The 26189-nt window shown below is 43.8% G+C and overlaps 1 protein-coding gene across 4 annotated transcripts in view; it reads right to left on the reverse strand.

Annotated features, from left to right (window-relative positions):
* Positions 1-26189, reverse strand: part of Chd6 (chromodomain helicase DNA binding protein 6) — a 147986-nt gene that overhangs the window by 15571 nt on the left and 106226 nt on the right. For all 4 annotated transcript variants that reach the window (XM_069989769.1, XM_069989770.1, XM_069989767.1 and 1 more), the window contains exons 19-31: positions 25256-25435; positions 23557-23667; positions 21662-21864; positions 20683-20882; positions 19839-19998; positions 18535-18624; positions 17008-17111; positions 14804-14933; positions 13290-13350; positions 6003-6066; positions 4902-5118; positions 2887-3095; positions 97-1674 (exon numbers count right to left, since the gene is read on the reverse strand). In XM_069989769.1, coding sequence (XP_069845870.1) covers positions 97-1674; positions 2887-3095; positions 4902-5118; positions 6003-6066; positions 13290-13350; positions 14804-14933; positions 17008-17111; positions 18535-18624; positions 19839-19998; positions 20683-20882; positions 21662-21864; positions 23557-23667; positions 25256-25435 — 3307 coding nt within the window. The remainder of the gene's footprint in view (positions 1-96; positions 1675-2886; positions 3096-4901; positions 5119-6002; positions 6067-13289; positions 13351-14803; positions 14934-17007; positions 17112-18534; positions 18625-19838; positions 19999-20682; positions 20883-21661; positions 21865-23556; positions 23668-25255; positions 25436-26189) is intronic.

Here is a 26189-nt window from a genome sequence, read left to right on the forward strand (position 1 = left end):
GGGTAGGCCCGCTGGTGACCATTCCCCTACACTACCTGCCTCCCTTCATGTAAAGACTGGCTTATCCAGAGTCCCACAGGGTCTTACATACTGTACCTTGATTAGGGCAGGTCCCATCTCTATCATAATCATCTTTATTTTCAAAATCCATGTCTTCTGACTTGGGTTCACTTCCTTCGGAAATGTATGTGGGGAAACCCTTCTTTCCCTCTGTACTTTCTTTCCACGGGTCTTTTAAGAGCTTCACTTTAAATGGCTCTGATGGAACAGCAGTGGGCTCGCGTTCCACTGTGGTACTGTTGGCTCTGCTCCTGAACAAGTCTGGGTTATAAGCTTTGGGTTTCTCCACTTCGAATTCCTCACTCCCAAGGCCCCGTGCCCACCTCTCCATGTGTTTGCAGTGGCACTGACAGGCTATAGGAGGGAAGGTCCTCTGTGGTCCAGGAGTCTGGCTCACCACCTCTAGGCTTCCTTTCTTGCCTTCATCTAGATGGAAGGCTCGGTTCTTTCCCCTTGGGATGACAGGGGTGGGCTCGGTGAGGTGCAACACATCCGGCCTTTCTCTGGTGCGAGTTACCACTGCTAAGGTTTCCTCCTCATTTTCTTCCTCGTCCTCTTCCTCATCACTCTGGTTCTGACTCAGAATCAGCTTACTTTCTAAACGCTTGCTTTCTAGTAAATCAATTAATTGCTGGTCGGACGACAGGTTTCTTTTGGAGTCACAGACACTAAGACTGCACAGCTCTACAAACCCGCTTTCGCTTTCTGCGTCCACGGCGGGGGAAGCTAAGCATTTGTCCTCGAGCTGCCCTGCGCTTTCAGGTCTCTGGCCTGCCTCACTGTAGCATGGCTCCCCATCTTTTGAAAGAGATATCAACAGATGCTTTCCATTTTTAATGTTCATTTGAGCCACTCCTGCTTCCAAGCTTTCCATGAGCGAGGAGGCTGAATCTATTTCTGCCTTATGGCCACCACGCTGGCAGCTCCCATCTCTGCTGGCAGAGATGGTAATGGCATCTTTCCTAGATTCTGTGTTGGTACTTGGGCTCTCCTGGAAAGAGCCTGGATCTCGGCTGAGTCCTTTCTTACCATACATCATTTTTTCCAAGGACTCGGGCAGCAGACTTTCATCATGGTTGATAGAAATGACGTCTTGAGCATTAGGAAGGAAGCTTTCACAGGTCACCCGGGGTAAGCTGCCTCCAGGAAGACCAAGATGATCATCTCTGCTTTCTATTTTCACCGCATTCTCAGGTTCACTTTCAAGGGATTCTGAAGTCCTACTCATTTGAGTATAGGTAAGAGATTCATATAATTTGGAGTTGTTCTGGTAAAGGCAACAGAGACTCCCTGGTGCCTGGGTGTCAGTCCTTTTATGCTGGGCATAGTTTCTGTAAGCATCCAGGAAGGACAGCTGGGGGTCATTCATGATGTAATAGTCGGTACGGTTGAGCCCGTGTTTGGCAGTGCCAATGAGCAGGTCTCGGTCATGCTTTCCACACTCCCACCAGACTGGGAGGTAGAGACTGGGCCTGCAGAGCTGCAGACGCTCATGCAGCTGAGGACACCTGAGCACCTGCTCTCGGACCTTCCGTAACAGCTCAATGCGGTACAGAGTTTTTGCAGCCCGCTCCTCAGTGATGGGTTCAACATAGATGGTAGCATCAGGAGTGCCTGAAAGAAGGGAGGAAATATAGCCTATCAGTGTGGTTTTACAATTCTGCTCCCTGGCCCCTTGGCATGGCAGTTATGGCTGTGGGGGTTCCTGCTCAAATGAGAAAGTAAAAGGAAATCAACAAGAACAGATCTGGGGACGAAGCAAGAAGAGCAGGAAAACATGAGATATGTAAAATCATTAGGTGTTCTACGCACTAATTACTTCACATTTGTTACCCAGTTTTTACCAAAATTTCTGAGATACAATCATCATTCCCCCCCCCCCCCCCCGGCCACTGCTGGGTCCTGGGGCTTGAACTCAGGGCCTAGGCAATGTCCCCGAGCTTCTTTTGCTCAAGGCGAGCACTCTAGCACTTGAGCCACAGTGCTACTTGCAGCTTTTTTGAGTAGTTTATCAGAGATAAGTCTCACAGAGTTTCCTACCAGGACTGGCTTTGGACTGTGATCCTCAGACCTCAGCCCCTTGAGTAGCTAGGATTACAGGCATGAGACACTGGCATCTGGCTCATCATTCCTTTTTTAAGGGTAACAGGCTCAGATAAGTTACTCTGCTCAAGGTGGCAGAACCACAATTACTGTCTTGTCAGTATGACTCCATGGTCCAGATCTTTCCAGTATCCAGCTTGGCCTGAATGCAAACACTTCCATCATGGCACCTGAGGGGCAAAGGCAGGGATGTCCGCCTGCTGCCATCAGCACAGAATGTATGCCAGGCAGGCCCAGTGCTTGTTTTAGCTGTCCTAAAACATGATCCAATATAAGTTTATCTAATAAATGTGGTTAAGAAGGGACCTGCAGGAAGCAGGTGCAAATTTCAACCAAGAGACCATTTCAGAAGGGCTCATAACAGACCAGGAGATATTTAAATAATATCCATTTATTACAAAGTTAACACATGGTAGTCTCTCAGTGTTTCTGTGAGGTTTTTGTTGCTGGTGGTAACAGTACTCAGGGCCTTGACTTGCTAGGCAGATGCTCCAACACTTGAGCCGGGCCCTTTGTGAGGTCTTGGTTGAATTTCAATTTTCATTGCAATTATACCATCTGGGGAAACATTTTGCTACACTGAGGGTGGATCCAATGGCGAGTTGATGAGTTTCTAAGAGCCTACTCGACTTTGTCTGAAGCCCTTGTAATTGTAATTCTGCAGCCAGAGTGCTAGCATGCTCTCCCCATCGCACCAACTACACCGTGACAGAGTTTTCTCACCATCCTCTTTCCATGCGGGCAGACGACACACATTCCGGCACATGGCCACAAAACTATAAAAATAATGTTCTAGGCTCTCATCTGACTTCTTGTCTAAACGGGAAATGATGCGGAACTGTGTCCAGTCGAAGATTTTCTTTTCTTGATCATAAATGACTCCAAAGGAAGACACTGTTCTATAGAAGTCTGCTTGTTCTCTCCTGGTCCACCTTGAGATTTAATCAGAGAGGGAGAGTGAATGGACTTTTCTCCTTTGTTTTCAGGGCAGTGGTGGTGAATTCTGGACCTCATGTTTGGTAGGCAGGAGTACTACCACTTACACCGTTAGCCCTCTTGTGTTTGTCATTTTTTTTTTTGCATGTGTTTGTCATTTTTGATGTAGCATCTTATTTCTATGCCTGGGCTGGCCTGGACTACGGTCCTCCTGTTTATGTTTCCTTGTGTTGCTAGGATGATAGATGTATGCTGCTGCCTCAACCACTGGGTTATGATGGGGGGGCAGACGGCTGAGGCTGGGTTGGCCTTGAACTCTGAGCCCCTGAATGTGGCCTCCATGTAGTTAGGATTATAGGTTTGAACCACCATGCCTACTTTTTCTTTTCTTTTCTTACTGGGGATTGAGCTCAAGGCTTTGTAACTGCTAGGTAGGTATTCCACCACCTGAGCTACACTTCCAGCCTCCTGTTTTTCTTTTTTGAGAGTCTCCTGACACAATCCTCTGACACAGCCTCTACAGATGTATGCTATTATGCATAGCTTATATTTCTTTTGCTTTTCAATAGAAAGGCAACAACCACTTTTTGAGTACATATTCATGAAATCAAGGAAGCAAGTAGAACTATTTTGTCTATTTTTACTTAATTTTAATTGGGCTAAGAGAACCTATTAAAAAAAATCACTGTACTCTCAAAGAGGGACTATTCATTCAGATCTTCAGCTCTTTCCTCTATACTGATCCCCCCCATCTACATGTGTGCAGACCGTTTGTTGACTCTAGAAATAACTACTTTTACAAGTTATCTAGTTAACTTCACTTATAGAAGTCAGGATTAAAAAACATATATTCTTAATTATCCTGCCCCCACCCTCACAGCACAGGAGGAACCTTCCAGACAATTTAATCCAACCTCTTCATCTCATCAGGAGACTGGAGTCCAAAGGAAAGGACTATCTCAGCATACACACCACAACTCCTCTCATAGCTCTCTGGTTTTATGTAGGTGGGCTGTCCATGTCAACTGTCTTCTCTGGGACAGAAAGCTTTTCCTCTAGTGTACACTGTACGGAACTGAGATAATGACTTAGAGTGGAACATGCCACCATAGTGTTTACAAGGAGGTTCCTGGGCCTGGTGTTCTCTTCCCCAGCTAGGAATAGGGGACTGTGGTGAGGGGGTCAATGGAAGAATGAGAAGCAGGAAGAAGTTTTTCTTTGCAGCCATATCAGATGGGAGATATATTTCGCCTGAATTACCAAATTTCATAAAGCCAGAGGGAGTACAAAGAAGTAATTGGATATGCTATGTGGTGTTCATTTAATTCACTGATGCTTCATCAGAAGGACAGAGTTATAAAGACTCAAAGAACTGTAGTTTTGATGATCTGTTCAGCTTATGCTGGCCTGTAGTAGTCTTTTTAGCTTAATTCTCAGACAAGCAAGCAACTGACAATTTATACCTTCCTTTGGGCTTGTACTTTATGGCATTTATTGCTCTCAAAGGCTTGATAAAGACTTGTAGCTATAATAAGACAGCTTTAATTCCTTTCGTTGATGAATGAGGGTGTTTGAAATGGCCTGACATAAGCCAGAGTAGTATTTTTAAATCATATCATCGGTGCCAGGGCCTGACTTAGAGAGAGTTATAAAATTCTGGGAATTGTGTCCAGAGGGTATCTAGGTCTCATGAGACTCCCTAGTCTTTAGGATAACATTATCACCATTTATGGATTCTGGAAACAATCTAACTTCACAGGAGAACACAAACACCTTCCCTCCAGCTACTTTCCCTCTTTTACCTCTTCTGGGCTTCTTTGCTGATGAGATCCATTTCTGATGTTCTCCTAAACATCTCCTCTTGAACCCAGTATCCTTGGTTACCTGGTCCCAGGATTTCAGGTCTGCAGAGTTCCTTGCGGTTGCAACGCTGATAAATAGTGACCAGACGCCGGAGACGAGCCGTAAGAGCAGATGAGACCGGCCACGGTGATTTGTCTGGGTCAGAGCCATCCTGGGCTTCAAACATCAGTGAAGACATTAGTATTTACAAACAGAACTAAGACAAGAACAACTGGACTTTCCTTAAGTCCCTTTTGTTAAAAACAAGGCTGACCCAACAACTTGATCATTACCAATTAAACAACAGCCCAGAAGGTAGGCATGTCAGGAAGGGCTGTGATTTTGCTTTAGAATCAGCGTTATGTTGTGGATGGCACTTTCTCGAATAAACATATCCTTTTCTGGGGGACAGAACTGCTCTACAGCATAGGAATGAGTGAACTCTGCAGCCTTCCCCATACAGACTCCTGGCTTCTGTATAGTTTGGCCCTTCCAAAGCCCCTGATAAGTATGAATGCACAATCAACAGACTACCTCGGTTGTTACCTTTCTTAAGATCATCGTAATTTTTCTCAATGAAATCATAATTCCTTTTTTTTTTTTGATCATGGGGCTTGAACTCTGTGCCTGAGAACTGTCCCTCAGCTCTTTCACTAGTGCTCTACCACTTGAGCTATAGCGCCACTTCCGGATTTCTGGTGGTTTATTGGAGATAAGAGTTTCATGGACTTTCCTGCCCGAGCTGGCTTTGAACCGAGATCCTCAGATCTCAGCCTCCTGAGTAGATAGGATTACAGGATTACAGGCGAGAGCCACCGGCACCTGGCATCATAATTCCTTTTTAATCTCTCCAACCTAGCTTAATTTCAACTTGCATTTCAATGTCAGGCAGAGGAAGCCACAGCCGTGTAAGACTTCAGTGGAGTTGAATAAGGGTCAACTTACTTCGTTTTTAAAGTTTCTTCTTAAAAAATAATTGGCATTTTTATTACACATAAACTCCAGGATGACTACATACTGGGACCTTACTTTTCTTTGCCTTCAGAAGGACACAGTCTCACCTGCCCGGCTGTCATCCTTTTTTTCACCAAAAATGCCATCACCGCCTCCATCACCAGGACTCTCCTAAGGATAAAGGAAGCCATTCCATCAGCAAAACTGCAGCTTAGAAGAAAGCATCTCTGAGAAACCCTATGTGGAAGAAATAAGCAGGCACAGAAGAAATATATCCCTGTCTACTCATGTCTGTGAGACTGAGTTGGTACCGGATATGCATAGTATACTTATGCACAGATTTAAAGGAGCCAGAAAGAAGTTTGTTTGAAGTCTCTTCCTCTAGTTCTCCCTCCCCTCCGTCTCCCAATAAGAATCAGCTTAAGCAATAAGGAACTGGCATACTTTCCCTGGCAATTATATCTACAAGCAGTATTTTAGCTGTGAATTTAAATATTTGCTTTATCACTGTCACTTGCAATTTAATACTGTCATTTCACAAAGACTGTGCCTGTATTTTTGTCTTTTTTTTTTTTGCTGCAAAGGAGTGTCAGGCTCATGTTCATTATGGTTAGCTTACTTCACAGCAACAGACACTATTTTCACAAAACATGACTGTTGCAGACAGACCTGATGGTGCAAAACCCCAGGAATTTAAAATTAAAATTATGACATCAAGCTCCAGCTGAATCTGGAGTAAGATCGTAGGCATGGAGCTTGTCCAAGTTGGTGTACTTGTCAAACCAGCGCTAACGGATTCCTTTATAAGCTCTGTCTTGGTCTCAGGAATGGCACTTTAAAAGACACAGACACACACACACACGCGCACACACACACGCGCGCGCACGCACACACACACACGGCACCTGTGGAAATGTGCAGGTGGAAAAGAAATCATGTTTTCAACAGGACTCTGTTTTAACACTGAAACTTACATTATCCCAACTAACATCTTTTGCCATTTTTTGATGGCACAGAGAAACCTCAGGACTCAAGACTTTGCCATGTGAGAGCAGAGAACAAGAGGCCTGCATTCAGTGAACTGGGGACTGTATTCATTTCTGTGTGACCCTCAAATTAAGAATGATTCTGGGCTGGGAGGTTGGTTCAGTGGTAGAGTGCTTGCCTTGCATGCATGAGGCTCTAGGTTCAATTCCTCAGGACCACATAAGCAGAAAAAAGCCAGGAGTGGCACTGTGGCTCAAGTGGTAGAATGCTAGTCTTGAGCTAAAGAGCTGAGGGACAGCACCCAGGCCCAGAGTTCAGCTCCCATGACCAAAAAAAAAAAAAAAGGTTCTTATGATTCTGGGTACTAAAGAGAAAGAAGAACATAAGACAGAGAGCACATGTATATAGTTATTATCTGGTGCTTTGCTGAAAGTGCTTGCCGTCCCCTGGCCAAGAGGTATGCAGCACCTGATAGAATAGAAATGGACAGATACCTATAGGTGATAGTCAAAATCCAACAAACCTTTAGCTTCTAGGACCTGAAAAAGAAAGCTCTAAGCAGGAAAAAAGAATAAAACTCTTTATATGGCTTATCTAGTTTAGTTACCTGACCCATATCAAGAGTTAGAAACTATTACTACCCCCATCTTACAGAAGTACAAAACAAGGCTTAGTAATACTAACATGGCCAACAAGTGGTGGAGATGGGCTTCAGACCAGACAGCCTGATTTGAGAGCCAAGTGATCTAAAAAGTGGCAGCAAGAGGGTCCTAGATGCAAGTCTTTGGAGAGTGGAAGGGTATTCAGAGCTGGGAAGCACTTATCAATCTCCTTTCTCCAGGCCAGAACTGTTTCCTGCATGGAAAACCCAGGATGACTTACTTTTAAGTGGTACTGGAGTTTTGAACTCAGGGCTCCATGTTTGTTAGGCAGGCATTCTACCACTTGAACCATGATCACAACCTTTTTTCCTTTTTGCGTCAGGGTCATGTAATTTTTCCTTGGGCTGAGCTGGCCTTAGAATACAATCCTCCTGCTGGTGCAGCTGGGATCACAGGCACAAATCATCAAGGACCAGCTTACTTAAATCGAATGGTCTTTATGTGGCAGTAGTGGGGTCTAAACTCAGTGCTCATACTTGTTGGGCATGTGTTCTACCACTGGAGTCACATTCCTAGCCATATTTTTTTCTGGTTATTTCTGAGACAGAGCCTCATTTTTTTTTTTTCCATCTAAGCTGGCCTGGACAATGATCCTCCTATCACTTTTTGCTGTAGCTTGGATGACAGGTTTGCACCAGCATGTCCAGCTTTTTCTGTTAAGATGGGGATCTCATCAACTTTTTGCCAGGGGTAGGCTCCAACCACAATCCTCCTGATCTCTGCCTCATGAGTAGCTAGGATTATAGGCACGACCCATGGAATCCAATTTTTAGACCATTTTGAAGTAACACTTAAGTGTGCCATATCATCCTTTCTATTATGTAGGCAGATAAACAAAAGCAAAACTGCCCCACTATGCCTTATACATTACTCTTCTAGAGAGAACCTTTTTGGACATTCACAGAGTAACTGTAGGATCAATCCTCCGAATGCTGAAATTCTCAAGTATAAACACATCTAGGTCAGAAATGTTCCACAGCCTATAAAGCCTTGGTAGACCCCAGGATGATGTTGTTTATCAGAACACATGGGTGCATCCTCATATCCCAGACCCACGGAGCAGGCTCCTAGCCTGGCGTGGTGTCCAGTCCACTCAACAGACAGGAAACACAAACAGCCTCAGCAAGTTCTCAAGCATGGAAAGCTTTAAAAAGTATTAACAAGAGCCCCTTCCCGTGGCTTGTTCTCTCTGGGGGTTATTTCTCCTTTCTAGAAATGACAATGAAGAAGCCCTGGCTTGTCAGTTGCCAAAGTAAGAAAGATGTCATGACTTAGTTAACAGCCAGTTTAGTGTGAGTATGTGATGTGCTAGGGCAGTGACAGTCCCACACACGGAAGCTGACAAGGCCCTGCAGCTCAACTGCATAGTCTAGGAAGTTCTGCCTCCATTTCTGCTTATTTAAGTCACCAAGAATAAACACTCCTCTTAGAAATCATTTCAGAACAAGGGACCAAGAGTGCTGACAGCAGAATGTCAACTCCCAAAGACACACCAGACTGGACGTAACACACAAGTTCTCCATCCTGTGGACACATGTGGTTTGGAGACTCCTTGTCTGCATTCTGGACTTGGGGACAGCATTCCCATCTCTCAAACTCATTTCTTCTTTTGCAAAGAAGGGCAATTGTGGAGCATGAATTTAATCAAATGCTGGTGCAAAGCAAATGCCTATCACATGGTAGTGGGGATGGAGAAAATACTGATACACGATCCCATTATCAGCTCATCACTCAATTTGTGCTGTAAGGAAGATTTCAAATGATAGCTAGATTGTGGCACTAATGACATGTAAGTGCATTGAGTCCAGGTAAGTTGCTGGGTACTATACTCAGTATTTTATCCGGGTCTTTTTCGGGGGGGAGGGCAGGTTTGGTGTAAACTCAAGGGTTCAAGCTTGCTAAGCAGGAGCCACATCTCTTGTGGCTCAGGACTTTAAACACATTTCTCACGTATTCATTTTAATAATCCATTCTAGAGAGGAGGAAATGGAGGAAAATATGGAAAAGGAGGCTGATAATATCATTCAAGCTTATACTTTTTAATCCTGAAGATGAAATTTAAACCCTGAAGATCTCACTCATGAACTCTCAATTGTCCTGTACTCTGTGCTGATGGTGAAGAAATACTGTGCTGACTTCAAAGCACTATCCATAACTAAAAGTACCTTCATTCCACACATTACTTCTCCGCTCTAGTGCAAGGCTCCATTGTCCTTATCTTAGAAGGCCCAGACTCCCTTGCTTGTGGCTCCCTTCCAGGCCTGATTGCCTCCCCTATCTGGTTCTGACATGGGAGAGGTGGTAACAGTGACAGTGCAGACTGGGTGAGAACTGAAGACACAGAGACCTTCTTCTATGTTCTTCCAAAACCCCAGATGATGCTATAGCCAGCCAAACAATGAGTGATGAATATAGTGAAAAACATAAAATCCTTATCATCTGGAGCCCTGTCTGGTGGTTGTAAAAGACAATGAATAAACAGGTCAAAGAGCAAGATATGTGCTCTGTAACATACTAGAAACACAAGAGTTGCCAACTCTACCAGATAGGAGCGAGGAAGAAAGATGTGTAAAAGCTGACTCAAGCTAGATACTGAAGGATGTACAGTATCCATACCTTTCATAAAGATCTATTAAAGATACTAACAGCTAACACTATATATTCATATAAATATATGAATAAAATTTTATTTTTTGTTGGTGCCAGTCCTGAATTCAGGACCTGGGTGCTGTCCCTTAGCTTTTTTGCTCAAGGATAATGTTTTTCTACTTGAGCCACAGCTCCACTCTTGACTCTGGAAGTTCATTGGATAAGAATTTCACAGACTTTCCTGGTGGGGCTATCTTTGAACTACAATCCTCAGATCTTAGCCTCTTGAGTAGCTAGGATTACAGGCATGAACCACCAGTGCCCAGCAGTTAACATTATACTTGACTGTAGAAGACTATCTTTCTTCCATATCAGGAACAAGGCAAGGGATGTCCATTCCACTGCTCTCATTCATATAGGGATACAATTTTTGCCGGTGGAGTAAGGGAATGAAAAGAAATAAAAATTATGCAGATCAGAAAGGAAAAATTAAAACTTTCCTATGTGTAGATGATGTGGTGCTGACAAGGGAAATCCCAAGAAACCTGAGAAAAAAAAGCTCCTAGAAGTAAAAAGTTGAGTCTGGTGAGGTTGTAGGACGTAAGACAAAGAGATCCGTTACCTTGTTTTCTGTGTACCAGCAAGAAATACAGGGGACAACGAAGTTGAAAATACAACAGGAGTTACAACATTCCAAAGAAAATGAAATACTAAAATGTAAGTTAACAAACATGCATAGAACTTGAATGCTAAAAAGTACAGGATGCTGATGAAAAATAGGTTAAAAAAGTAGAAATGTATAGCACGATGTAATACAACTAAACACAATATGGTGAAGATGTCAATTTTCAAAACAAGAATTCAACGCAATTCCTATGAAATTCCAGCAAGACTTTCTGCTGATACAGACAATTTTATTCCAAAGTTCATAGAGAAAGATAAAGGAACAAGAAAAGCTAAAGCAATTTAAAAGAAGAATGAAGTGGGAGGTATCAGTCTGCACAATTTAAGGCTCATGACGCAGCTAAAGCAATCCAGATTGTATACTATTGGCAAAGGAAGAGACAAGTACATCAGTTGGACAGAACCCAGAACCCAGAAATAGAGCCACAGAAATATACTCAATTTTTTTCCCCCATATGGCATAAAGGCAATTTAAGGAAGGAAAGATTTAAACAAATGGTTCTAGAAGAATGAAATATGAATAGGTTAAAAAGAAAAAAAAATACTTAAGGTGGGAGTGGCAGACTATGCCTGTAAGCTCATCACTCATGAAGCTCCGAAAGGAGGATCCTGAACTTGAGGCCAGCTTGGACTACATAATGAAAGAGACCCTGTCTCAACAAAACAAACAAACAAAAATAGATCTTTTTTTTTCTCTTCATTTACATACAAATTAGTCTAAAGGGACCACAAACAACTGTAAAACTATACAATTTTTAGACCCCGAAGGCAATGAGATAGGCAGGAATTCAGAATTGACATAAGGAGAACTCTGAGAAGCAAAAGTTGATAAGCTGACTTCTCAGAAGTAAAACTGTTACTCTGCCAAAGACAATGTGAATAGGACAAAATGATGAATTATAATGTGGGTGAGAATATTTGCAAAGTACCTTTCTGACAAAAGAGTAGTATCTGGACTTTCAAAGAATTCTCTAAAACAAAATATTAGATTTGAAAAAAGCCCCTTTTGCTAAATAGGTCATAAAGGTGTCAATTAAACACATAAAATGATGTCCAATATCATTAGTCCTTGAGGAAATACAAACTGAAACCACAACAAGGTATCATTACCCTTATCAGAATGGCTTAAATCAAACAGTGACAATATCAAATGCTGCATGGAGGATGTGGAGAAGGCAGATCATCCACCCTCTGTCTGTGGGAATACAAAATGGTACAGTCACTCTGAAAAAGTCTGGCAGTTGCTTAAAAAGTAGAAATGTGTAACTACTGTATTATCCAATAATAATATTTTTTGGCATTTATTCCAGAAAATTGAAAATGTGTGCTCACACAAATATCACCATGCAAACATTTAGAGAAGACTTATTCTTACATGGTCAAAACCTGTAAATAAATAACCCAAATGTCATTGAGTGGATGAAGGAGCAAACTGTGGTTCATACATACTACATGGGATACTACATGGCAGTAAGAAGGAATGAAGTACGGCCAGTACTGAGAATAACTGAATGAATCTTTAGAGAATTAGGCTGAATGAAAAAGCCAATCTTCAAAAGTTATATAATATATGAGTCCACCCACAGAACATTCTTTACAATGATAAATTATAGACATTATGAAGAGATGAATGGTTTCCAGGGACTAAATGGGGAGTGAAAGTAGAGGAGAAGTGGATGAAGTTATAGAAACATTCTGTGGTCTGTGTCTCTTGATTCTGTCAACATCTGTGTCTTGGTTGTGATACTATAATTTTGCAAGGTGTGACTGTGGGAGAAATAGATAAAGCATACACAGAATCTTTCATATTTTACCACTGCATCAAAAAAAAATCTCTAGATACCCAAATAAAAATACAATGCAATTTGTGTGTTTGAAATTTCCACATTATTGGGGAAATCATAAAAGTGTATCTGCAGCAATGCAATCAAAGTTCCCAACACCACCACTGCCAGGATGAGGGTCTTCTCGGGAGGGAGGGAGGGAGGGAAGGAGGGAGGCAGGCAGGGAGTGTGTGTGTGTGTGTGTGTGTGCGTGCGCGTGTGTGTGCGCGTGTGTGTGCGCGTGTGTGTGCGTGTGTGTGTGCGTGTGTGTGCGTGTGTGTGTGTGTGTGTGTGTGTGTGTGTGTGTGTGTGTGTGTGTGTGTGTGTGTGTGTGTGTGTGTGTGTGTGTGTGTGTGTGTGTGTGTGTGTGTGTGTGTGTGTGTGTGTGTGTGTGTGTGTGTGTGTGTGTGTGTGTGTGTGTGTGTGTGTGTGTGTGTGTGTGTGTGTGTGTTCTGTCCCTAGTTTCTACCACTTTGAGCCATAGTGCCATGTCCGGTTTTCTGGTGGTTAGTTGGACATAAGAGTTTCGAAGAGTTTCGCAGACTTTCCTGCCCGGGCTGGTTTTGAACCATGATCCTCAGATCTCAGCCTCTTGAGTAGCTAGAGTTACAGGCCTCTGGCTCTTGGTAACACAGCACTTTTGACTTACCGTTTGCTTCTGGAGGCTATCTAATTTGTCCTCAGCATTGTCTTCTTTATCGGGGCTGCCTCTACATAAAAGTAATCACATACCACTTGTTATTCTGCTGCCAGGGTCCTTGAAGACTTCCCTGCATGCCCGCCCCCAGACACTGTAGAGTATTAGTAGGTCTCTTTCTCAAGTGGCAAAAGCTTTGTTTTCCTCTTCCTTTTGGGAGAGCTCAAGAGACAGAATGAGAGAAACAACCACCAGACTATGTCATCATTTCTATGGCCAAGAATGCCTGTTAGAGCCTTTCTATGGCCAAGAATGCCTGTTAGAGCCTTGTGCTCCAGCCTCAGGGTCTGCTAGAGGCTGGCTGTGCAATCAGAAAACAACAACAAACAAGAAAAAACCAGGGGTAGTTTCTGCCACTAAGAGCTGTCTGACAAAAGACTCTAGAATGAAGGTTGTAGGGATAGTGTAAGGCCAGAGGATACCAAGCCCAGACTATGGTAGAGCGAATCATCCCACAAAATCACCGGTGTCTGGCACACGCACTTTCTTGGGAGGAAGCGCTGCCTCATGGCTGGGAAGGAAGAGCATTTTGCCCCCTGCCATCAGACACAAGTGGCATTCATTAAATGTTGTTCATAATTCATTTAAAAACTGACTTTGAAATATTCCTGTCCCAAATATTTTTGTCTTTTCCGCTCAGGTTTGGGATGTAGGACAATCTTCTACCATCAATTCTTAACCTGAAAGCTACCCCACACAAAATAAAAGGGCTTTAAGTCACATTCCGTCACCTTACCTAGGAATGTTTTTCTAGAATGTGAACCTACATCAGTATCTCTTGCCATCTGGGCCCTTTGTTAATATCTCCCAGAATACATTTTTATTATCTGCCACAAGAAATGCCGCTAGAGCAAAGAACATCACCAGGCATTACAGGCTTTCCCTGGTTTGAGCAGATGGTTAGGGGCCAAGCCTGACCACAGCCCTGGGCAATGTGAAGTAGAATCTGCTACTTATGTGGAGAATATTAGACCAAAAGCTTCCTAAACACAAGCTCTCTCTTCCAAAAACAAGTATATTTGGGGGAACTATCAGCTTTCTTGAGAATTTATTCAATTTGGAGTTATGCTAACAGGAAATAAAACTTGTGCAATGTGATGCTTCCACACACTTGTGCACCCTGGGACAGGATGAGAAGCCACAACTATCAAACAGCGGCTCAGTTTACCTTACTCATTGACAACACCATCTTAAGTCATACTGGCATTTTAGCTGAAGAACTTCAAGATCAAGAAGCCTGAACTTGCTATTTCTTGCTATTTTCTCTTCTTAGCTTTCTGCCAGGTAAAAGGGGTCTGAATTGCCTGAGGAGAGCTGGTGTGAAGCATAGCAGGGTAGACCCAAAGTGGCAATCGGGAAGCAGATACTTTAGGGAGATACCAGATTCCCTTAAGAATACTGGACATATATGTAATAGGTTGGTGGCATGGTATGTTATAAAAGCGTTGGCCTATGTGGCTTCTTACCTTTCAGGAATATCTGAGGTTCCATCTGTGACGCCCTGCTCTGCAGAAAGAGACTTCTCATCTGGCATCCCAACTTTATCCAGGAAGCAGAGTGCTGGGTCTGCTCGCATGGCATTATATCTCTCATAACCTGAGCAAGCAATGAGACACATCAGCAATTATGTCAGAACTCACCAAATCCATCTTGGGTCTCATACAGTCATTTTGTTTTCCCTTATTAAGTAAAAAAATAAAACACAAGCAACACAAAAAAATGCTTATATGCAATTAATGAGATCCAATGAGACTTGCTAACCAGGAAAGATGTGGGAAAAAAAGCTGACACTTCTGAGCAGTGAAGGACTAAAATTGAAAGCTCATGTAAATACTCAGTGTCTGTGAAGAGGCAGAGGCCAGATACAATTAGCACTGGTTTTCTGCTTTTGGCTAGCAAGGGGAATTATAGAAGTTGCATTTACAAGTTCTCCAATCCTCAACTTCAGAAACATTATTATGCTCCAAATGGGCCTGTTTGCTTACAGTCCAAGTGTACCCCACACACAAGAGAAGCTGAACAAGATGATAGAAGGAGGGCTGAAATATCAAGAGGACTAATATGCTGCTTATTAGGTTAAAATGGACCTATTTCTTCTGTATTCATCAACTCAGTAAGAAACTTTAACGCACACTGGCCAGAGCTGTGGAACTGCTCCTCACTACACCCTCAAAATCAACTGAAAGGAAGTGGTACTGTGGCTCAAGTAGTAGAGTGCTTGCCTTGAGCTGAAGAGCTCAGGGACAGCACCCAGGCCCAGAGTTCAGGCCCCACGACCAACAACAACAACAAAAAAAATCAAGTGAAGAAGAATTTTGATCCAGAAGACAGACTTCAAAAGGGAGGATAACAGTGACAAGTATTTTTAATTTAATGATGAATGTATATTGAATATATAACCTTGTAAGGAGACAAGATTTGGTCATGTACAAGACCCAAATCTACTGTCACAACAAACATCTTGGAGGATGCTTTATGATCATCAAAAATCTTTCAGTTTCTCTTGGCAAACAAATCAATCTCTACTGCTATAGTATGTACAGATATCTCCCTCACTGGTGAAGGAAGAACAGAATGTAAATAACCAGTCTAGTTGCTAGGAACATACCTGATCTTACTTGGTTGAGTATCGTACTTTCCTACCTTAGTTTTTGTTCTCCTACCACTGCTGATGCAGCACCTGGTGCCTCTCTTTTCTTCAGGGAACTATAGGTACTCGATCTTTGAATTCAATGTGACTCCCTTGCTACATCCATAACAGGTGCTGCCCTGTGAGGGCATGAGAAAGTGCAGGGCCTTGTGAGCTCTTCTGTCCACTTATGTCTTATATTGATGATTTGATTACTGGAAGTCTCTCATGAGACTATAGTTCCCTAGAAATAGAATCTGTTCCAAAACTTCTCAGTCTCCTCTAATCTGCAGGCTTTGTGTGTGTGTGTGTGTGTGTGTGTGTGTTTGTATGTTGGTTGTGGGGCTTGAATTCTGGGCCTGGGTGCTGTCTAACCTGAGCACTCTAACCCTTGAGCCACAGTGCCACTTCCAGTTTTCTGATAGTTAGTTGGAGACAAGAGTCTCATGGACTTTCCTGCCTGGGCTGGCTTTGATCTGCGATCCTCAGATCTCAGCCTCCTTCCTGAGTAGCTAGGATTACAGGCGTGAGCCACTGGTACCCAGCTACAGGCTAACATTTTTAAGAAAGGCATTTTTAAAAATTTTTAAGAAAGAAAAACGACTGACCGTAACATCTATGCTTAGCTTTTTTATACCACTGAAGACAATGGAACTCTGCAAACATATGAAATGCTAAAGCCTAGCACTTTTCCTCATTTATTTACTCCTTCACTCAAAAAACAGTGGGTTTCTACTATGTGCCAGATACCAGGACCATTAAGACTGAATGAGGAGACAGTCCCACACCAAACAAACAAACAAGAGAGGAAGATAAATACCAAGTGAGCTCTTTGGGATCACAGCTGCTCTTCTGAAGTTTCTCAATATATTCACCGTACTGTTGCAAGTCACACATTCATTGGGTCAAGATCAGGTGGGGAGAGGTGATTGAGGCTCTACTTCCTTAATGGGTTGGACTGTGAAGTTTAGTCAAAGACTGCCTGATTCGTCTTTCCTGGGGGAACTGATCAAGAATAAAAAGCATTCCTGAAACACCTACCATGCTTGAACACACCAATGAGAAGGGACTTATCAGCCTCAGCATCCCACCAATCCACTGGGATCTCCACATAGTCTATGTCAGGCAGAGGTACATCCAGCTCCCTATGGAAGGAAAAGGCAAGACTTAGACACAAACAATGGAAGAGCCCAACTTTGGTATTAAGCCACACGCCCAACTGCATGCGGTGATGATGAAGTAACAAAGAAGGATTCACAACACTGAGGTCCAGGTTTCTCAACAGGGCTTTGTTAGAATTACACTGCGAGCTATCTTAAGCATATCTCCTTATTTCCAGGCTCCACTTTAGACTAAACAAAGGATGTCATGTCTTGAAGTACCCTCTGGAGAATCTACTGTCAGTGGTGCTGGGATCTATATGTATAAGGCTCGTCTGATATATGTCTTAAGTCAAGAACCACAGCAAAAGCAATTGATATATAATTATCTGAAGGCAGAATTTTTCCCAAATGGTTGAATTTGTATATACGAATACTTAACACATATATGAATACTTAAATAGTGCCCAAATCATGTGTGCCCCAACATAAAGAGATCTCAAGTTCAACTTGAGAACAAGGTCTGCACTGGTACAATGAGAGATATAAAGAGGGCCTTTCAGGGGACAAAACTGATCCTGTATGAATATAACCTGCCCGTACAAGGATGAAGGCCTGTTCCATCAAGCCTTTCTCCCAGCTTCTGTCCTCCTGCCGGGGGCACATAGCATAGCTCACTGCCTTCATTCATCTGAGAAGTTCTTGCTCTTTGAAGGTTTGGTTTAGAGGAGGGAATATCTATCTGGATGGCTCCTCCTTCCCACTCCTCTCCTCAAAGTCTTTTTTTTGCTGGTCCTGGGGCTTGAACTTAGGGCCTGGGTGTTGTCCTTGAGCTTCTCTGTGCTCAGGGCTAGCACTCTATCACTGGAGCCACAGAGCCACTTTCAGCTTTTTTTGAGTAGTTTATTGGAGATAAAGAGTCTTGGGGACTCTCCTGCCCCAGCTGGCTTCAAACCATGATCCTCAGCTCTCAGTCTTCTGAGTAGCTAGGATTACAGGCATGAGCCACCACCTCCTGACTTCCCAGTCTTAGATGGTTTCTTTCTTCCATTAGGCTTTCTTTCCCTCCCTCCCTCTGTCCCAGGCAGCTGGTTGGGGTAAAAAAACACGGGCCTCCTGAAGCACAGACCTGTGGCTATTTTTTTGGCAATGCTGGCATTATTACCAATGAAGTCACATCACCAAGCCCTTAATTTACTATTATGAGCTTGATGTGTTGTCCACTGTGCCAAGGTGATACTTTTTCCACTTTTAGTTACTTTTCAAATAGGATCTTTCTTTTATGTTTGGGCTGGTGTGAACCATGATCCCATTTATACCACCATGCTCAACTTCTACATTGTGAAGACAGGGTCTTGCTGTTTTGCTCGCCTTCCAAGTTAGCTACGATTACAGGTGTGAGTCACCACACCCACTGGCACTTTATACCAATTCCTTAACACTGAGAGGTAAGGCTGATGTATTTTACCTGGCAGGAGTTCCCTCAAATGCTTTATCAGCTGCTTCTCCCAGTATTTCAGCTTTTAGGTAGTACAGCATCCGGACTCTCAAGAGGACTCTATAAAAAGTGACTATGTTAATGCAAACAATAAATCCCGTGACTCCTTGTGAACATACTTCTCAATTGAGACAGGAAAATTATGGGCATTCCCATGGAGTTAGTGGTATGATGTACCAGAAAAACAAAACACAGAGGACCAATGGCAGGTGATATGGCAAACATGCTGATCTTATCAGGACAACACCATCTCCTTGGTCTCCTGATTGATGACTGGGAACCACTGGGGATGGAGGAGAGCAGGAACAGAGAGCTCTCTACCTAATCTTCCAAAGAGTACTTGCCCCCTCTACATGGTCACAATAACCTCGGTTTACTAGATGCTGGCTTCTAGTAATGATAAACAGTGGTTCCTTTAAACATTTTTCACTCATATACCATGAAATTTTATTTCTAAAAAAATTTTTTTTTGGTGCCAGTACTGTTACTTGAACTCTAGGCTTAGGGCTCATGCTTGGCATTTTTTTCTCAAGGTTTGTGCTCTACCACTTAAGCCACAACACCATTTCTGACTTTTTACTGGTTAATTGGAGGTGAAGAATCTCATGAACTTTTCTGTCTGGTCTCAAACTGTAGTCTTCAGATCTCTGCCTCTCAAACAGCTACCATTGCAGACATGAGTCACCAGTACCAGTGAGTGGCTAAAATGAAGCTTGACCTCAGGGCATCATACTCTTGCACTTAGCTTTTTCTCTCAAGTTTACCACTTGAGGCTTTTTTTTTTTTGTACCAGTCCTGGGGCTGGTACTGTGGGGCTGGCTGCTATGCCTGAGCTTTTATGCTCAAGGGTAGCACTCCACTACCTGAGCTACAGTTCCACTTCTGGCTCTTTTTCTGTTTAATTGGAGAGAAAGAGTTTCACAGACTTTCTTGCCCATGCTGGCTTCCAACCACAGCCCTCAGCTTCTTGATCTCAGCTTCCTGAGTAGGCAGGTTTACAGGCATGAGCAACTGGTAGCCAGCTCATTTGTGGACTTTTCTGCCTGGGTTGGCTTTAAACTGTAATCCTGAGTAGCTAGGATTAAAGGTATAAGCCACCAGTGCTGGGGTATAAATGAATTCTGACCAGCTGGGACCACAGATACACATCCTGTCTTTTTAGACTCTGCATGGTTAGTACTATGGAACATGAAAGGGTCTCCACATGGCATTCTCTCAAAGGCCTGGATGGTCTGCACACGGTTGTCCCCAAGAGATGAGAGAGGAGCACTCACTTGTTGCAGTGCTGTTTGAGATGTTTCTTGTAGCCATCATCATGTAAGACCACCTCAGGATTACAGGTGGCTAGCCAGTCCGCATTCTTTAATTCTGGGAGCAGTAGTTGGTTCTTTGTCTTCTTCCCTTTCCTCCCTCTGGGAACCGGGGCAGACAACCCTGGAACAGAAGCAGAGTGTCAACATGAGGATGAACCAAGGAAACTTCAACACAGGTATTAACTAAAAGCCAGGCAAGGGTTTCAAAGAAAAGCTGGGTCAGGCACAGTGGGTGCTGGATGACAGGCCCCACTGCTTATATCATAAGTAGTGAGTTCCCCTACTCAGTCATCCCCAGTACACTTTTGTCAGTCGGTAAGATTCAGTGAGTATCCTGGGAAAAGCAAGAAAAATGGAACATAGTCTGTGTCCTTTGTGATCTTCCAATTTAGCAAGGGGAGAAGGAAGATGTGATTAGAAACTTGAAGGTGAGGTTCATCATACACAGCAAAGTCTGACAGAAGTGGGACTGGGACAGAGACAAAACAGCAAAACACAAAAGATAAGTCACAGAGCACAAGTTGTGAAGTACCAGCTCAAGGAAAGAACCCTGTGAGGTTCTTTCAGGGAAGTAGACAGGACAGCATGTGGAAAACTGCGAGGTCCCAACTGTCCCTAAACCAGGTTAGCAAGGTCATGTTGTAGGATCCAGAGGGACAACTGAGAGTATCGCCACCAGAAATGTGTCTAAGAAATGTGTCTAAGAAAGAGGAGTCCCCCAAAGCACAGCAATGCAGACCCACACAGGAGCGGGGATGAGAGGACAGGGCAGCTCGTGCCTCGGGCCCAGCCTTCCACCTCTCACCTGAGTGGTTCTGGAGGGTCTGGGCCTGCCCATCTTTGGAAGGGGTGATCAGCTCCCAAATGAAACTCTTGATTTTCTCATCCCCCTTATAATGCTTGACACAGTACACCAGCAGGGCCCGGCAAATCATCTCCATGTCCTTCTCATTCAGATGCCACTTGAATCGCCCGTGAGTCAGGATGTCCTTCCACCGGCCCCAGCTGATGGTGAGAATACAGAAAGGCATTGGAAGGGGGGGCCATGGCAAACCCACCCCAAAGCAGGCAACAGGAACCAAGGTGTTCCTTGTTCTCTACTGGTCTATTGATGCACTGAGATTTTCGTCCTGGAAGGCTTTTGAGGGGTGGGCACATGACTGCAGCAAATCAAATGTCATTGGGCCATCAGACATAGGATTATTTAGATTGCTAAGAAGGGATGGACTACAGAACTAAGAATAAGTCTGGGACAGCACACAAGCCCAGAGTTCAGGCCCCACGACCGGACCCCCTCCCCTCAAAAAAAAAGAGTAAGTCTGGATTGAAACTATTGTGAGCCAAGAATAAGACTGGATTGAAAGACTCCAGCTGCAGTATTCAAAAGAAATGGTAAGCTCGGAAGCTGAGCCTTCAATTTCGACCACAGCCAGAGTGCTACACAAATCATGCCTTGATAGCAACATCTGTTGCACTGACTACTCCTACATCCTTGGGGGGAAAAGGCAGGAAATTGGTACCAGGCAGCAAATTAGCATCTGACAGTTGCTGTTACAGCATGTGAAAAAAATCGTGGCACCTCTATGCTATTTCTGCAGAGCACACAGCAACAGGGGATCTGACAGAAAGCCAGCTCTCTTGCTCCAGCATATCTCATCAGCTCCATTCACTCCAGTGGGACTGGTGAGATGCACTGTGCAGATTTCAGAGACTGAGAAACAAGAGTGGGAAAACAGCCCCCTCCCCAACACTGCCCCTACTACCACCTCTAAGCCGATACCCACCCAAAGATGAGCAGGTTTTTCTCCACCCGGAAGCACTCGGCTCGGAGGTAGCGCCTGGCTTTGTCATTGAGCCGCCTCGATCTCGTGGGCCTTTCATCTGAGTCACTGTCCAACTCTGAAAATTCCATGAGCTCATCCTCTTCAAATGAGTTGTAGTGTTTGGTCTGTTTTCTCACGCGAGGTCGGTCGATCACTAAGCTTTCCTAGAAATTGAGAGAACAGCTGAAAAGAGGGGCCTTTCTTTCTATCCCCACCACAAAGCACAAACAAATCTTGTAGCAGTTCCTTAGGGCATGTTTGGGCAACATTGATCCCAGGTCATCCTCTGGCAGGATGGGCGCTTCACTAGCACACTTGTGGTCTCCCTGACCACAGAACAAGCAGAGGGGATTCTCTGGGACCTGGTCCTCGGTGCTATACAATACCATCTGCTGTTTTGCCATCAGTCTAACGGGGGTATGGGCAGGCAAGGCCCTCAAGTGCCCAGAATGGCAGTCTGCTTTTGCCAAGAATGACAAGAGTTGTGAGCTCCAGCTGCTTTGCTCAGCATATAGAGAGCAGTCTGTACTTTGGAGATAGAACAGGTCAGAGGATTCCATCTGCTCAGCAATTTCCTGAAGACAAACACACACCCTGCTGCCTTATTATCTGCTTCCCCTGGTACTATGTCTATTGACCATGTCTTTTACCAAAAGACAAACTCTAGCTAAGGAATGTTTCACTTTGGTGGGTCACTTGGCCACATGGACTGCTTCTAGTCCCATCTTATTTTCTTCTTTAACTCTTCCTCCTCCTCCTCCCCCCCCCCCCCCCCCCGCACCTCTATTGAAGGCCAGGATAAACCTCGGAACACGTTTCTATGTAGCTCAGACAGCCAGTTTCCAGCCACCTCTGCTTCACCGGCTTTGCTTCCCACCTTGGAATACTCCCACTGCCTTCTAGTGCCAAAACTCTTCCTTCCCCTTTTCCCACATGGTGTTCTGCACACAGTGACTTTATGACTGTCACGCTGTAAGACTCTTCAAGCAGATTACTACTGGGGACTCAATCTCCTTAAAAGAGGAGAAACATCATTTCTGTTTGGAGAAAAGTGGTTGGGCTAAGCAGCCATTGGCGGTCCTGCGAACAACAGTATGGCCAAGTGCTGGCTAGAGCCTTCCCAAGGAATCAGCAGGGACTGTCTTTCCAGTTGGTGGGTTCAACTCTTAGATCTGAGAAGACAGGAAGAAAGGATGTGTATTCATCCCAAAGTGAGCTGACGGGCTTACAGAGGAAGAAGAAGGGAAACTAACATTTTATGGGGGCCTCACATCTGGAGGGACACTGGTGCCTATTATGTTTACAGTGGGACCTCCCAGCTGCCATGAGGGATCCACTACCTCCCTTCTTTTTGGCTTGCTGAGGTCAAGTAACTCGCCCAAAAGATTTCATTCTAAAGCCTACTCTCACCTATGTTCAGAAATAAGAAAACTGGAGATTCTGAAGAAATGGAGGTAAAGCCAACAAGCTTTCTGTTGATTTTTTAAATCTTCCTTTTATTTGTTAGGGATGAGTTGCTTTCATTAGAATACTGATACCTAATAAAAGAATCCCAAGCCCAAGATGGTAGCTGGCATAAGAGACAGAGGCCAAACTCCATCTGTCTGGCAGTCCCAGTTCTAACTGCCTTCATCTGACATCTAGCAGCCTGCAGCCCATGTCTCACTTGGATACTGTAAGGTTGTGACAGTTTATACTCACCAAGTGCTATCTCTGTGCCAGGCATGTTTTAAGTGCATTACAGAATCACCCCATCTCAGAACCAAGAATCAGGAGTCAGTAATTGCGAGCTGTGTAAGGATTTATGGTCACAGCAGCCATCAGTGAGATGCAGAGTACAATAAAATATGCCATACCTTCTCATTCTTTGCTTCAGTGTCTAATTCAGCTATTTTAGCCCATTTCTGCCAAAAGTTAGGATCATCTAAGGAAATATCAGTTCTGTTTCCTGAAGCCACAAAACTGGCCTGTGAAGGAGACAAGAGTCAACAAACTGGGCTATAATGCAGTACCAAACAACTATAATTTTTTTTTTTTAAAGCAGTTATTTCAGGGCTGGAAAGGTGGCTCAGTGGTAGAACGCTTGCCTTGCATGCCTGAGGCCCTGGGTTTGATTCCTCAGCACCACATAAGCAAAAAGAAAAAAGCCGGAAGTGGTGCTGTGGCTCAAGTGGTAGAGTGCTAGCCTTGAGCTGAAGAGCTGAGAGACAGCGCCCAGGCCCAGAGTTCAGGCCCCACGACTGGACCCCTCCCCCCCAAAAAAGCAGTTATTTCAAATGCATCAGAAACTTTAGTTTATCATCTATCTGCATCAAAACTCAAGCCTCTAATAGTGTTTTCAAAGTGAATGTGAAATCTCAACCTATTCTTTTAGCTTTAAAGACTGCTGACAACACTAAAATTTCAAAGTACAGAATTTTTTGTTTTTTAAGAACTTTAACTTGGAGGTAAGGAGACAACAACAATGTGTTACTTCGTGTCTAGTTCCCTATATAAAGAGTTCTGGGCAGGGTGCCAGAAGCTTAGATCTGAGGACTGTGGTTCAAAGCCAGCCCAGGTGCGAAAGTATGTGAGAATTTTATCTCCAATTAACCACCAAAAAAGCCAGAAGCAGAGTTATGGCTCAAGTGGTAGAATGCCAGCCTTTAGCAGAAAAGCTCACAGACAGTGCCTGTGCTCCGAGTGCAAGCCCCAGGAGTGGCACACACTTACAAAGTTGTTTTTTTTGTTTTATTTTATTATTATTATTTTTTTGTGTGTGACAGGGTCTTCCTGTGTAGCCCAGGATGGCTTTAAATTTGCAGCCTTCCTACATCAACAGCCTCTCAAGGGCTAAGTCAGCCTCCCAAGTGCTGGGATGGCAGGCATGTACCACCACACTGGCTGAAGGGTTAATTCCTACATCTTTATTTTTATTTTCTAACAGTGACTAAATGTCTGCTGGGCAGTAGAAAGTGTAGAGATGAGGGAGAGACCACCCATATTCTCTCCACAGAGCACAAGATGTCATACTGAAAAAGTCCTGCAGGAGACTGGATCAAATAGGTCAGAGAGCTCTCATAGGAGCTGGCTGAGCTTCAGCCAGGCAAGCCTGAGAGTGAGTTACAAAGTTCTAAACCCAGTGACTCAAACAGCAAAGGAAGGCAGTCCAAGCTGGGAATCCTATGTAAAACCTGAAAAGAAATGGACAAAGTTCTTGCTTGAGTGTGAAGAATGGAGTGTGTGTTGGAGGTCTACCCTCTAGTTGTGATCAAGCCAAGCTCTACAGCCAAGATGACCACTGAAGATGTCTGAGGCAGTCCCCATGCCGAGTGGACAGAGCCAAGTACAGCCCAGTGTTCACCTGCCAGTCACCATCAGCACTCCATGGCTGAGGGTTTTCCTTCCACAGTCCCTTGTTCACTATTCTGACTTCTTCTAAGCATCTATAATCTCCAGAGTCAAACAGACAAGATGTGCAACTGGACAATGTTAAGGGTCTGGCTTTGGAGAAAGAGCAAACCACTTTCTTTCCCCTTCCCCACAAATGATGACTTCAGAGAGAAAGTCTTGTACCTTGGCAAAAGTGGACCCTTTCCCCTCAGACTGGATGGTGATGGTGTGTGTTCTTCTCTGCAGGATCTGATCTATGTCTTCTTCACAGAACTTTGAACCTTCGTCCTCCTCATCCATCAAGGCTCCATAAGCACCTTTCCGGAGTAAGTCCTCCACCTCCATTTTTGAGAGCTGCTGTACCTGAACAGGTCACCAAAGACAATTCACCAAGAGGGAAAATGCATAGGTGAAAAAGATCCTCAAATCTGGCTTTTATGATTGGGTTTCCAGTACCCCACTAAAAGTACATGTCAGAAGAACAAAAAATAGGGACAACAAAACTTTGGAAAACGGACGTTCAGATAAAGGTTCTCTAAGTTCTCTCTAGGAGGACAGGCAAGCAATTCTCTACGGGAGCTCTGGAAAAAAGCCCAGCACACGATCCATAGGGCCTAACATTCTTTAGGACATTAGTTATTATCAGATGTCATAAGCCATTAAAACTATGCACCATTGAAGAGGATATATTTGACATCTTTTTTTAATATTTTAGTTTAAGCTAGTGTATTTAAAAACCTCCAGATGTAACCAAATGAGCTGAAGACTGATGATTTATTCATCATTAAATAAATACATTTGTATTGGAAATGATGTCATCTGCTAACTAAAAAAGGGTCTCGTGCCAAGTGTGTTCTGCACTGCTTGTGGAAAACAGGAAATGGGGTTCAAAACACCCTTTCCTGGTTCTAATTAAGAATCTGGTTCTCTTTATAACAATCACAAGAGGGAATTCCACGACTACTCAGATTGAGTAACTTGAAGTGCTATACTTAGTAACATATGCATAGCTAAGAGAATACAGAACATCTGGACTAAAGACAACTCATTTAGATTCTAATTCTCAATCTTTGATGCCCTAAGCACAGAGATTAAGGAGATATTCTGCTTGATTTGC

Source organism: Dipodomys merriami, unplaced genomic scaffold (assembly GCF_024711535.1).
Source record: "Dipodomys merriami isolate MVZ:Mamm:240054 unplaced genomic scaffold, mDipMer1.0.p SCAF_39, whole genome shotgun sequence".
In the NCBI taxonomy this organism is placed as follows: Eukaryota; Metazoa; Chordata; class Mammalia; order Rodentia; family Heteromyidae; genus Dipodomys; species Dipodomys merriami.